The following is a 13,644-nucleotide window of genomic DNA, read 5'->3' as shown; positions in this document are numbered from 1 at the left end:
TCGGTTCTAGAACCAACTGCCATAAAGCTTTGATGTGACCAGATGATCAGCAGAAAGAAGCTTAGTGTGTCTTTCTAGTTAATCCGTGGCTAACTTGTTAAGTACTATAACACGCGTCCTTCTTCCTCTGAGACGGTTTTGTTAATGCCTGGTTTTGCCTGTAATTATTAAGAGCACTCCCTTTGACTTTTGATTTGAATGATAAATTATATGATTACCCTAACCATAAGACTTTCCCCCCAGTTCTTGCTGCAAATATTAATAAAAACCTGATGTTAGCCTCACTTTGTAATTGCAGAGCCTTGACCTTATTTGACCTGTGACTGGGTAGCTAACATCTTGGGAGGCATCTGTATGTGAACATCAGTGAACACTGCACAGTACGGGGGAAGAGGAAGTCAAAGCATGGGGCAATTTCTGTCTATCTGCAGCCTCTCTGTGCAGCTTACGTTCTCCTATATTACTGCATTCTGAGTGCTCATGGTTTTCCCGTGCTACCTGACTGCTTTCTTATTTCCATGCTTCTTTTGCTCATTCTTGTTGCTCTTTTCTTTTCTTGCTCTATTGTGTTGTAAGAGTTAAAGGCTTCCTTCACCTGTCTCATACAAAGCCAAGGAAGGTAAGAAGGTGATCAGAGACCATAGCCATCCAAGAGCACAGAGCCCAGAGCAGCTCCCTCTCAAGTCCCAGAGCCAGTCCAGGGCTTCAGCAGTAATAACACGTAGATACTCAGTCTCCTTTTTAAAAAAAAATTTTAATTTAAATTTAATTAGTGAACATAGAGTACATTATTAGTTTCAAGTGTATTGTTCAATAATTTACCAGTTACATGTAACGAACACCCAGTGCTCATCACACTACGTGATATATAACATCACATCACTCCCCTGCCCAGCTGTTGTCATACTTTGGTTAGTTGGTTATACACCCTGCTACAAGGTGGCATTCTACTTTCTACTGCATGTACTTTTCCCACCCCATACTTCTGCTTAGCTACAGCACCCCTTTCTTGGTTTGGGACTAGACATGGGCCATCATGGCCTCTCCAGTCTCTCTGTCATGACCCTTTGGCTTCAGCAGCCACTTTTAATTTTCTCTTCTCTTTGAACTTGATTCTTGATACACCTTTTGCCTAATAACACCTATGTTAATAACAACCTATCATGACTAGCCTGGTACTGTCTGCCCTTAGCTCAGAGAACCAGCTACAGGTCTAATCAGCTAGGAACAAGAGGCAAGGAAGTTAAGTTCACATCTAGCACGGGCCTCTCTTTCAGGGCAGTCTGGGGATTAGTCAGACATACATTGCGACTGACATACCTAGTGGGGAATGCCCATTGGTTGCCATGGATTTTCCCCATTCTGTGTGGTTTCAGTTTCCGAAGTCATTTACTCAGTTGACCTCCAGCTAATCATAATGTTGCCATGGTAGATGAATCAGGGTGCTTCACTGAACTGAGAATACCTCAGTGGTTTTTGAGTTCTGTTTTTGAGAATTCAGTTTAAAAAATTTTTGATATGATGGAGATTTCCACTGCGCAAATATCTTCAGTGTCATAGAAACTAGGAGAGATGACTAAGTAGAAATTGGTAATGACTAAGTAGAAATCCTCAATGATGCCTCTTGATATCCTTGACAAGGTTGTTAAATTTGCAAAGTTAAAAATGTGAAAGCTTTCATGAAGTTCTAACTTTAAGTGGGTTTTGTTGAGAGACAAAGTTAGAGCTGCACTGAGCATGGCCTGAGTGTATGAACCACCCACTGAAAAACTGAGCCAACCTACAATCCATAGCACATGGCGGTTCTAGGAGCATTCAAGAAAATCTAGAATGCAGATGTTTTTCTCCCTCCCTGTATGTACACTGCTACAATACTTCACTTCCTGTTGATGGTAATGATCAACCACCCCAGCTAACAGAGTAACCCCATTTTTTGTCTATAATGAAAATCTCAAAAAAGCAAGGTGGCACTCTCAACTTTCATTCCATCAGCACCCTTATATCTTCTGGTGGAAGCTTTCTTCACCTGAGTAAAAAGGCCTCCCAAGCAGCAGAGCTTGAAGTGACATGAACCCTTAGATTGATTCCCCCAATGTGTTTCATAATTGTTTCATGATGTACCTTTTAAAAGTCTGGAAATTCTTTGTATATGAGCCTTTTCAAAGACTTGCTTTTATAATTAGCACAATGGGCCAGGCTAGGCTGCATATTGAAATCATCTGAGGACCTGTTAGAGAAAATACTGCTGCCTGGGTTCTACCCCCAGAGTTCCTGGGTGCCCAGCCAAAGCCCTCAAGGTTGAAAACCAATTATACGTTTAAATGAAGGAAAGAAATGTTGGTAAATTTGACATCACCATTGAAGGTGGCTGCCCTGCTTCAAGCAAGCCAAGAACATGGAGGAAGGGCTTCTGCAAAAATAGTGGCTGGGTGGAGTAGAAGATGTGGGTGCTCTAGACAAAATCCTTCCAAATACTTACTTTCAAATTCTCAGAGACCCTCTCTTCCACATTCTTTTTGACTTTCCCATAAGTGACCTGATAAAGTTCTGACTTTCACTCAGAATTTACAATTTCAAACATGGCATCTGTTTTTTGGCTTCCTCAGTCCCAAAACTTTGAGTATTGTCACAGAAACTTCCCCAATCATTTGTGGTTAGAACTCAGAATTTCAGCCTTTGAGCAAGGCATTTATTTTACACTCCCACTGAAGGGGCACAAGGATTCCCTCTCCTCCATACTCTTACCAGCATTTGTTATCTTTTATTTTATTTAATAATAGCCATCCTAAAAGGCATAATGTAAAATTTCATTGTGGTTTTGATTAGCTTTTCCTGATAGTGATGCTGAGCACCTTTTCAAATATCTGTTGACCATTTGTATGTCTTCCTTGGAGAAATGTGCATTCAGGTCTTTGCCCAATTTTTAGTCAGTTTGTGTGTTTTTTAGCTATTGAGTTGTATGAGTTCCTCATATACTCTGGATATTAATCCTTTACTGGGTATATGATTTATAAATATTTTTCCCATTCCATAGGTTGTCTTCATTTTGCTGATTGCTTCTTTTGCTCTGCAAAAGCTTTTTAATTAGAGGTAGGCCTACTGGTCTATTTCTGCTTTTGTTGCCTGTGGTTTTGGTGTCATATCCAAAAATTCATTGCCAAGACCAATACTGAGGAACTTTTTCCCATGTTTTTTTCTGGGAGTTTTAAAACTTCAGGTCTTGTAGTTAAGACTTTCCTCCATTTTGAGCTGATTTTCACATGTGGTGTAAGGTAAGGATTAATTTCATTCTTTTGCATGTGGATATCTGGTTTTAAAAACACCATGTACTGAAGAGGCTATCCTTGCCCCACTTTGTGTTCTTGGTGCCTTTACAGAAGATTAGCGGACCTTGGGATTCTTCTCTGATGTATGAGTTTCTTTCTGGGCCTTTTATTTTTTCCATTGGTTCACGTATCTCTTTTCATGCCAGTACCATACTGTTTTGATCACTGTAGCTTTATAGTATAGCTTGAAATCGGGAAATGTCTTGCCTCCAGATTTGTTCTTTCTCAAGATTGTGTTGGTGATTTGGGGTCTTTTGTGGTTACATATGACCCAGCAATCACACTTCTGGAAATTTGTGCAAAGGAATTTAAGTCAAGATTGTGAAGAGTTACCTGCATTCTCAAGTTTACTGTAGTATAGACAAAATATGGAAATGACCTAAATGCCCATTGATGGATGAATGGATAAAGGAAATTTATTGTTTGTATATAGTAGAATAACATTCCATCTTAAAAAAAAAAGGGGGGGGTGTGCCTGGGTGGCTCAGTGGGTTAAAGCCTCTGCCTTTGACTCAGGTCATGATCCCAGGGTCCTGGGATCGAGCCCCGCATCGGGCTCTCTGCTCGGCAGGGAGCCTGCTTCCTCCTCTCTCTCTGCCTGCCTCTCTGCCTACTTGTGATCTCTCTCTGTCAAATAATAATAATAATAATAATAATAATAATAATAATACCACACTTTTTAAAAAAAGGAAAATCTTCCATTTGTGACAACACAAATAGCCCCGGAGAACATTATGCTGAGTGAAATAAGCCAAACATAGAAAGACAAATATTGTGTGATTTCACTTACATATAGAATCTAAAATAGTCAAACTTACAGAAGCAGAGAATGGTGATTTCCAGGGGCAGGGGAGAGGGGAAAGTGGGAGGTAGTGATGAAAGGGTACAAAGTTTCAGTTATGCAGGACCAATAAATTTTGGAGATCTGCTGTATAGCATAATGACTTTGGCTAACAATACTATATCATATATTTAAAATTCTCTGAGGGTGGATCTCTTATTAAGTGTTCTTACCACAAACAAAAAAAAATGATAATAAGAATAAAGGAGGTGGGAAGAAACTTTGGGAGGTGCTGGATATGCTGGAGGTCTTGATGGCGGTGATGGTTACACAGATGTATACTTACCCCAAACTCATCAAATTGTGTATTAAGTATGTATAGCTTTTTACACATTAATCATACCTCAATAAAGTAGTTTAAGCATAGCAACTAAGTGTGGAGCATGACAGTTTAGGGAGGAGAAGGATCCATTTGAAGTTCCCATAATAGTCACTAAATAAATATTAAATTTGAAAATAAAAAGGTGTTTAAAATGACAAAGTTTGTTTTAGAGATGTATATATACCTATCACTTGAAATATACCTTTCCTAATACATGTTAACATTTGGGGACTCAATAAACATGTTTAGAAAGATACTCTATAATAAAAAAATTATATTTATAGTATCTGTACTCAGCCTGCCAGTTTTCTTCTTGGAACCACTTCATTGAGCCTGAGGAGAGATGACTCTCTAGGTCTTCCTAAGTTCTTGACATTCTTCTTTTAGAGAGTTGGAGGTGTTGGAAGTTTCCACTGTGGTGGCTTGGAGCTTGCTTCTCCTCTCACACTTCTGGCACCACTGTTCTCCCAGGGCCTCAGCTTAGACCTTCCATGTGACTGACTCATCCATCCATTTCCCTATCTCCCACATCTTGTCAGTTGACAAATTTAGTTGATTGAATCTCTTCAATATCTCTCAAATTCACTTTTTATTTCCATTACCACTGACCAGATCAGACCCTTATGACTTAAACTCGAGTGTTATAAAACCTTTTAAATATCTTCTATATCCACACGATTTCTCTTCTGTCTTCTATCCTAGGGAAAGAAAAGGCCTGGGGTTTTTTTTTGTTTGTTTTTTAAATTTCTGTAATCTAAGCACTTAGGCCAGAGCAGGTAGACAAGAAATATTTGTTAAACAAGGCCTGGTTTTACTGCTTCTCTCTTCAAAACCTGGGATGGTTTTGTGTTGCCCATGGATTGAAACTCTCCTCAGCCTGTTGTCACTGCATGTGAGTCTTCCTTTCCACCTCACACTTCCTTTCTCACACTATCCAGTGATGCCCCCTCTGGTGACTACTCACCATTGGGCTCCTGCTGATTTTTCCATCCTCTCTTCTTTCAAATCTTCACTTGTCAAAGTCCTACCCCTATTTTCACACTCTGATCCATTAACCTCTCTCTGAAGCTGCCTCAGTTTGTCTCACATAATAACTGGTCTTTCTTTCCTCCTCTCCCAATGACTTAATTACTCCATTGTGGCAGTCTGTCTTTAATTAAAGGTCTTGACTGGACAGAGTTTGATTATAAGTGCCAATTTTGACTAATTGGTAATGGCAGCCTATAGCACTATATATTAGAAAAATATTCTGAGGGTATACTTAAGTTCCTCATAACAGAAAGTGCCAAAACAGCTCAGATGCCATCCCTGAATACAGAAAAAGAGAGGAAACAATGGGGTGCCTGGGTGGCTCAGTGGGTTAAGCCTCTGCCTTTGGCTTAGGTCATGGTCACAGGGTCCTGGGATCAAGCCCCACATTGGGCTCCCTGCTCAGCAGGGAGTCTGCTTCTCCCTCTCTCTCTACCTGCTGTTCTGTCTACTTGTGATCTCTGTCTGTCTAATAAATAAATAAAATCTTTAAAAAAAAAAAAAAAGAAAGAAAGAAAAAGAGAAGAAACAAACTGCCTATGAAACCCAACTTTGTTATTTACTTCCATGTCTGTGTCTACTCAGCTAGATCATTTATCCTTAAAGATATCTTTCTATTTTCATTGCCTCTGTCAAAATTTGTGTTCAATTTGATTCTTTAATACTCTATTCCCTGATTTTAAAAACTTGCAATATAGAATGGCAAATATGACATTTGAGATAGAATGTGATAATGGACAAGAAAGATATAAGTGCTAATGAAATGACCCCTGAAGACTGGGAAGGAAGACATGGAGAACAAGAGTGGGAGGGCAGGTATTTATTCAAAGGAAATGAAATCATTATCTTGGAGAGACATCTACATTCCCAAGTTCATTACAGCATTATTCACAATAGCCAGGATACAGAAACAAATTAAATGTTTGTCATTGGATGAATGGATAAAGGAAATGTCACATACACACAAACACACACACACACACACACACGCACATGCACACACACGCGCACACTCTCACAGAAGAATATTTTTCAGGCTTTAAAAAGCCAGTAAATATAAGTCCAGTGAAGTTATCTCTTAACTGGGAGTTAAATTCTAAAACAATGAAAGTGAAAAACCTAATATAGTTAAAATTACCTTTGAAAATTCCTTCCTTGCCATATAACATAATGTACATTTTAAAATATTAACCAGGTACCTATAAATTATTAACTCTAAACTTCAAGAGGTACTGCATAGAACAATGAAAACTACCAAGTATGCAGCCAACTGAGCATTCAAACTTTTCTGCCCTTAAAATACCTGTCGAAATACTAAAGGAGGATGTAGAGTGAGTAGAAAATGTCTCTTTCCCTGTAGATTTTATTCCATTTCTTAAAAAGTGGTAAATCTATCTACAGTAAATATTTACTCATGGGCTCGTTTATTTCAAAATAATGTACATACAAGAACTTAAAGAAAGGTTCGGAACATACTTGAAGCCTAACAAATGTTTTCTGGATTTTAATTTAAATTTTGCTTATTAGACTCACATTCAAACTGTTTTTCAAAAAGTTGTTTAGAAGACCTCAGTTGGCTTCCTATTGTAAGGGCCTATTTAGCCAGAGCGGCCCCACCTCCTTTGAACAGCCATTTTGTTGTCTATGCAGTAAAACTTAAATTGACCCTGCCCGCCCCCCCCCCCCAGGGGAACTTATTTAAAACAAGTCCCAGGTAACAAAGCCCAAATACAAGGGTGGGTAGCATCAGGTAGAGATAACAGCCAGAATTCAGGGATGAGTCGGGTCAGGTGGAGACATCCAATCAGTAGGGTGCATATACTGTCTCCCTAGCTACCAAGGAGTGTGGGCCCCACCTTTTGGGGGCCAATTCTCACCAAGGTGATAGCCTAGTGCAAATGTCTACTATGGGGTGAATTGTAGTTCAACTGGCCACCCATGTGTGACCTAGCATGACTGTGCAGCTTTCTTTGTGTGTTGCAATCTCATTGGCCACCTGTGTGTGGCCAGGCTCAACCACATGGCCTTTGTTCTATAAAAGTTAGTCTGTGAGGCAGAGAGGGGTCATCCTCTCTGTAAGGGGCTGTCCTCTCTGTAAGGGGCAGCCCCGCCTGGTCTGTTTGATGGTCGGTTTGATTCTTGATGCTTGGCGGTAAATAAAGCTTTGCTTGACCTTCGCTTTGTATCAGTCTCGCTCCTTTGACCATGGACCCATTATTGGACCCAACATTGGGGACCCAACACTATCTTCCCAGGTTGGCATCTTCTCTGTGGTGCAGTGAACAGTTGTCACTCTTGCCATTTACACTAGTTATAAGACACCCTACCATAATTCTGGAAATTTATATTAAAGGGTTTTTGTTCTCCAAGCTTGAAAATTAGTAACATCCAATGTTAACTAGGATGGGGAAATACATATCTTGTATACTTACAATAGTAGTGTGAACTATATAAATTTTTTTGGAAAAATTCATCCTGTCAGTGAAATAAAAGTAGAAGTCCTTACAGTGGCAAGTACAAAAACCAGCTCACATGTTCATCCATAGAGCAATAATTGAAGAAATTATGGTACCCCCACATGTGGAAAATGAGGTACCTTGAACAAAAAACTAGATAGGTCCGCATGTATTGATTAACAAAGTCCCTATGACATTTTAAAATTCAATAACTTGTGACATAATAGGCAAAATATTAGTACTATCTTTTTTTAAAAAGATTTTATTTATTTACTTGACAGATAGAGATCATAAGTAGGCAGAGAGGCAGGCAGAGAGAGAGCAGGGAAGCAGGCTCATTGCTGAGCAGAGAGCCCGATGCGGGGCTCGATCCCAGGACCCTGGGATCATGACCTGAGCTTAAGGTTAACCCACTGAGCCACCCAGGTGCCCCAAGTACTATATTTTTAAAAGACAATAACTGCAAACTGAAAGAAAAATAAACCTACAGGTATCAGTGTTTATACAAGCCCTTCAAAAGTATGGAAGGATATACCCTAAATTGTTAGAATTGGTAACGCCAAGGAGGTGGGGCGAGCCAATGTTTGAGAGAAGAGCAAGACTATCATCTCCCCTTTGTTCCTCTCTTGTCTCAAGGCCAGATCCAAATTAGGGGTAATAGGACTTAAAAGAAAAAGACAATTGGGAGATGGAATGGAGGTGGAAATGGAGTGGATGGGATATGGCAACTCTTCACCTGTGGTGGAGAGGGAAATGAGGAAGTCAAGGAGAACTCATTGATTTCTAGCCTGAGCCACTGCAGGCACCGTGCTTTCATACATAGGAACAGGGGTACCATGAAGAGAAGTGAAATCTTTTTTATTGTTACCAGAGGAGAAATGAGGAGTTTGGGTTATCTGTCAAAGTTGTGCTGCTTCTTATTTTAAATGATAATTGCTCCTATAGGAAAGCTTCTTACTTGGTCTTGAAGCATGGGGGAAAAAACCTTGCTTTATAATTGTATTTCATATGAACTGTAGAAGAGCCAGACTGGCATCTACATTTTTATTTTATCCATGCATATTATTCCAAAACAAAAGAATATTTCTTTTTTTTTTTAAGATTTTATTTATTTGACAGAGAGAGAGAGAGATCACAAGTAGGCAGAGCAGCAGGCAGAGAGAGGGGGGGGAAGCAGGCTCCCTGCTGAGCAGAGAGCCCAATGCGGGCTCAATCCCAGGACCCTGGGATCATGACCTGAGCTGAAGGCAGAGGTTTAACCCACTGAGCCACCCAGGTACCCCAAGAATATTTCTTTTTGAATTGGAAGAAAAATTATAGGAATGTAAATCATGTCAAATGTGTGAAGAAAAGTCAGTTTTCCTGTTGTATTCAAAGTGGCATTGAGTATAAAATATGACCTATACAATTTTTACTCTGTTTCTTTTGTGTTGTTTTAATATAGTTATTCTCCTTGCAAGTGTTTATTTTTTAATGCTTGTAAATTAATAGTATATTGTTACAAAGATATTCTATAGGGGCAGCCTTGCAAAAATTTTTAGTTCTAGAAATAGCTTGTGCACTCTAATTCTACAGAAAGCAGCACTAGAAATTTAGCCCCACTGAGTACTTATTTCTTACAAATACTGTTGAAATGCTGGATACATTTATTTCTGTATAATTACATCATATTTTATGCCAGGGTTGAAATAGCAGTGTGTAATCCATCAGTATGACCATTTTGCATAGACAAATGAGTCAACACAGTTACCTGAAAAAATCACTTTAATTTTCAGCTCACTTGTATGGAAATCGGCTGCTCTCGCATACCTTTATTCTCCATCCATTCATCACTGGTCGTATTTTTATTTCAGACACTATTCCTATGTAGTCTTCCTTAGTTGAATTATGTGGGGTTATCCATGGGGAATGTTTTTCATATTATATTTGTTATCTCGAATCTGAGTTAAAACAAGAATTCTTATAAGTGCCATGTTTTTATTTTGACTCTAAAGAATTTCATGAATTTAAAAACTTTCAGAGAACTGGGTGATTATGGCATGGTAATGCACAAGATGATTCATTTTATTGACTAATTCTTCCAGTTTGAGAGAAGCTATATATGGTCCCCCACTGGAGGAAATAGGAAAGAGGTAATAAATTTAATATTTTGTAATATATCTTGTTTTTCAGAAAATAAATACTGCTGGAACCAGTAATGCAGATGTTCCCCTGGCTGATCCCGGAATGTACCAATTGGACATTACATTAAGAAGGGGTCAAAGTTTAGCTGCCCGAGATCGAGGAGGTAAGAACATAAGAATAACATCACCTGGAAATTTATTCTACGTGTTTTTGGCAAATTTTGCTTTCCTTATGGTTGCTTAACTTCAAAAAAAATCAACTTTAATATTATGATTTTTAGAAGGTTGGGTTCAACAATAAGGTTTGAAGCTTTATTTGTCCCCTGAGACCATGGAGGAAGAGGTTATGATGCAAATTCAAAAACTCTGAACTGGTCTTGACCCAAACAGTATGGTCCCTACCAAACTGTTGACAAATCAGACTCCACCTTATATATTACCAGTGACATAATTGGTTAGTAGATGAGGCACATACTTGGAACCCTATCAGAAGTAACCCATTTGGCAGACCTGAAATGCTTGCTGCATGGATTTGCCGGTTAAATCTGCTGAAATTGCAGAATCCAGGGCAAACATTTTGCGAAAACTTTGGAGGTTCCCACCAGCGATTTTCTGAGTGTTGGTTGGAACTGGCAGTAGTCTCAGTACGCCATGACGGAAGAAGAAACAAGGAAAATACTCTCTAGTTTCTGGACTCCAAATCTCAAGGCAGTCTCCTGGTGAACTAGCCTTGGGCTACGTTAGGGATTCCTTGAACCCACATTGGAGGCAGCCCCAGGGATGGATCAGAGGTGGACTGTGGAGCAGCCTGTTCACAGCTCAAAATCCTCGCTATTCAGGATGGGGTGGCCTGAGGGCCCTAAGGACCCACAATTCCAATTCCAAAGAAAGCTGAATTTGAGTGTAACTCCTCCAGGAAGGAAAGGAGGGAGCCCCTGAGCCTCTAACAGTTGTCAGACCACCTGAAAAGGGCTCCTGACCTCATGCAGTCTTGTTTTTCTGCTCCCACCCTATGTGACATCCACACTTCGGGTGCGGAAGGAACCAAATTAGGGCGACAGTTTATAATTCTGTCTCTTGTCTCTACAAGAATAAAATGGAGAAAATAATTTAGTATAATAGTGGGTTTTTGTTTTTTTTTTTTTTTTAAGATTTTTTATTTATTTATTTGACAGAGAGAAATCACAAGTAGGCAGAGAGGCAGGCAGAGAGAGAGGAGGAAGCAGGCTCCCTGCTGAGCAGAAAGCCCGATGCGGGGCTCGAACCCAGGACCTGGGATCATGACCTGAGCCGAAGGCAGCGGCTTAACCCACTGAGCCACCCAGGAGCCCCAATAGTGGGTTTTTTTAAGACTAGAAATTTTACAACTAATAGATTTGATTTTTGAGTAAAAGCCAGTGAATGAAGGTGTCGAATGTTGAATTTTAACACATTTATTTTTCAAAATTAACCATCTGGTTAAGTAGCTGAAGACAAATTTTTATTGAATTGAACTGCTTGTCTCAAAAACAGTTATAATTAGATTAGAGAAAGAAAATAATGATATTAACACAGTATTATTTTGTTGTATATATGTATACTACTTTTTTTTTAGTTTGAGGAGTATTCTTAGTTACACTCTGTTGCATCATTTGATTTATTTTTTTTTAAAGATTTTATTTATTTATTTGAGAGAGAGACAGTGAGAGAGAGCATGAGTGAGGAGAAGGTCAGAGGGAGAAGCAGACTCCCCATGGAGCTGGGAGCCCGATGCGGGACTCGATCCCGGGACTCCAGGATCACGACCTGAGCCGAAGGCAGTCGTCCAACCAACTGAGCCACCCAGGCGTCCCTGCATCATTTGATTTAAAACAGAATTAAATCAGCCATCAGGAGATCAAAATCTTAGTCCTAGATATGCCCTCCCAACAATGTTAAATACATATGCACATAATTATTTAATACATTGTTTGCAATTATAAAATACCTATCCATAGGAGAGGTGGTTAAATAAAATATGGTACATCCACATGATGAAATGTTATGCAGCTATAAAATGAAGAATAAGGAAAATCTCTAGGAATTGATATGACAAGAGTTATAGGGGGTGCCTGGGTGGCTCAGTTGATTAAGTCTCTGACTCTTTATTCTGTCTCAGGTCATGATCTCAGTGTTGAGGGATTGAGCCTCTCATCAAGCTCCTTGCTCAGCATGGAGTCTGCTTGAGATGGTCTCTCCCCCTCTCCCTCAGCAACCCTCCAAAATAAATAAATACATCTTTAAAAAGAAAAAAAAGAAAGGAGTCACAGGTTATTATTAAGTGCCAAGGCAAAATACAAAAGATTATTGACAGTATGGAATGTAAGAAAGAAGGGAGTGTTGTATCTGCCCATTTATTCAAAAAGAAATATTGGAAGTAAAATCCAGAAACTACTGACATTAGTAACACACATAATGTAGGTAAGAACAGGTGTCAAGAGTGAGTGATGGGAATGGGGTAAAAAGGAGGAAGAGATTTTTCTCTGAGTAAAACTTGTATAGTTCTAATCCTTTAATTATGGCAATATTTCAGAACCAACTAAAGAAATAAGTAAATATAAATTAGAATGTAGGAGGAACCCAAAATTGATGGTAACTAAAACCATTCCTTAGGGGAATGAGGAATAAAACAACTAAGTGACCATGTAAAACAATATTTGGATTATACACCATAAAACTCAAAACAAAACAATAAAAAAAAAACCTCTCTACATGATGTACTCTAGAGCATGACTATCAATTGTGAAACTACTTAATGTGTATAATGGGACTGAACAGATTCATAAATATATTGTAGATGATGAGAGCCAGTTTCTCCACTGTTGGAGAAGGAAGTTACAAACGTAGAACAAGGGAAAGCTGCAATGAACCTTCTGGTTTTAGAGACGCATCAGTATGAACTAACGGGTTGTTTTTGTTTTTGTTTTTAAAGATTTTATTTATTTATTTAACAGAGATCACAAGCAGGCAGAGAGTCAAGCAGAGAGAGAGGAGGAAGCAGGCTCCCCACTGAGCAGAGAGCCCGATGTGGGGCTCGATCCCAGAACCCTGGGATCATGACCCGAGCCGAAGGCAGAGGCTTTAACCCACTGAGCCACCCAGGTGCCCCATGAACCAATGGTTTTTAATACATATACAGATAGACAGAAATTAAATGGGTAGAGTTCTGTGTGTGTGTGTTTCCTATATCTATGTACTAAGAGGACCTAGAAACAATTGCAAACATGTAATGACAGAGTAGCACGAGATACGTGTTGGGCCCAGATTTTAGTTTCTAAATACAATTTTCCCAAGAAAAGTAAACATTGCTCCTGGAGAAATGGTTGATTGCAGATCTAGGCCAGGGATAATACAAGATGAGCCTGAAATATTTTGCAGTTCCAGACAGTAAGGAATTAATTTAAAAAAATTGATGGCATGATGTCAAAACAACATAGAAGCCAACTTTAAAGAGCTCCTAGTGATCAAAATGTGAGCAATTTCAGCAACAAAATAAATGATGGTAATAATGAATTCTAATCCATCAAAT

General features: G+C 39.1%; 1 protein-coding gene across 17 annotated transcripts in view; it reads left to right on the top strand.

The window, feature by feature from the left end:
* The window catches only part of MCTP1 (multiple C2 and transmembrane domain containing 1), a 521,742-nt gene that overhangs the window by 218,284 nt on the left and 289,814 nt on the right, over positions 1 to 13,644 (top strand). For all 17 annotated transcript variants that reach the window (XR_007127466.1, XM_047730108.1, XM_047730107.1 and 14 more), the window contains exon 2: positions 10,147 to 10,261. Coding sequence is in view for 16 of the 17 variants with exons in the window: in XM_047730108.1 (XP_047586064.1) it covers positions 10,147 to 10,261 (115 nt within the window). In the remaining variant the exon portion in view is untranslated. The remainder of the gene's footprint in view (positions 1 to 10,146; positions 10,262 to 13,644) is intronic.

Source organism: Lutra lutra, chromosome 5 (genome assembly GCF_902655055.1).
Source record: "Lutra lutra chromosome 5, mLutLut1.2, whole genome shotgun sequence".
Classification (NCBI taxonomy): domain Eukaryota; kingdom Metazoa; phylum Chordata; class Mammalia; order Carnivora; family Mustelidae; genus Lutra; species Lutra lutra.
The sequence above is the reverse complement of the archived record's forward strand: the minus strand, read 5'-3'. Positions and strand labels throughout refer to the sequence as shown.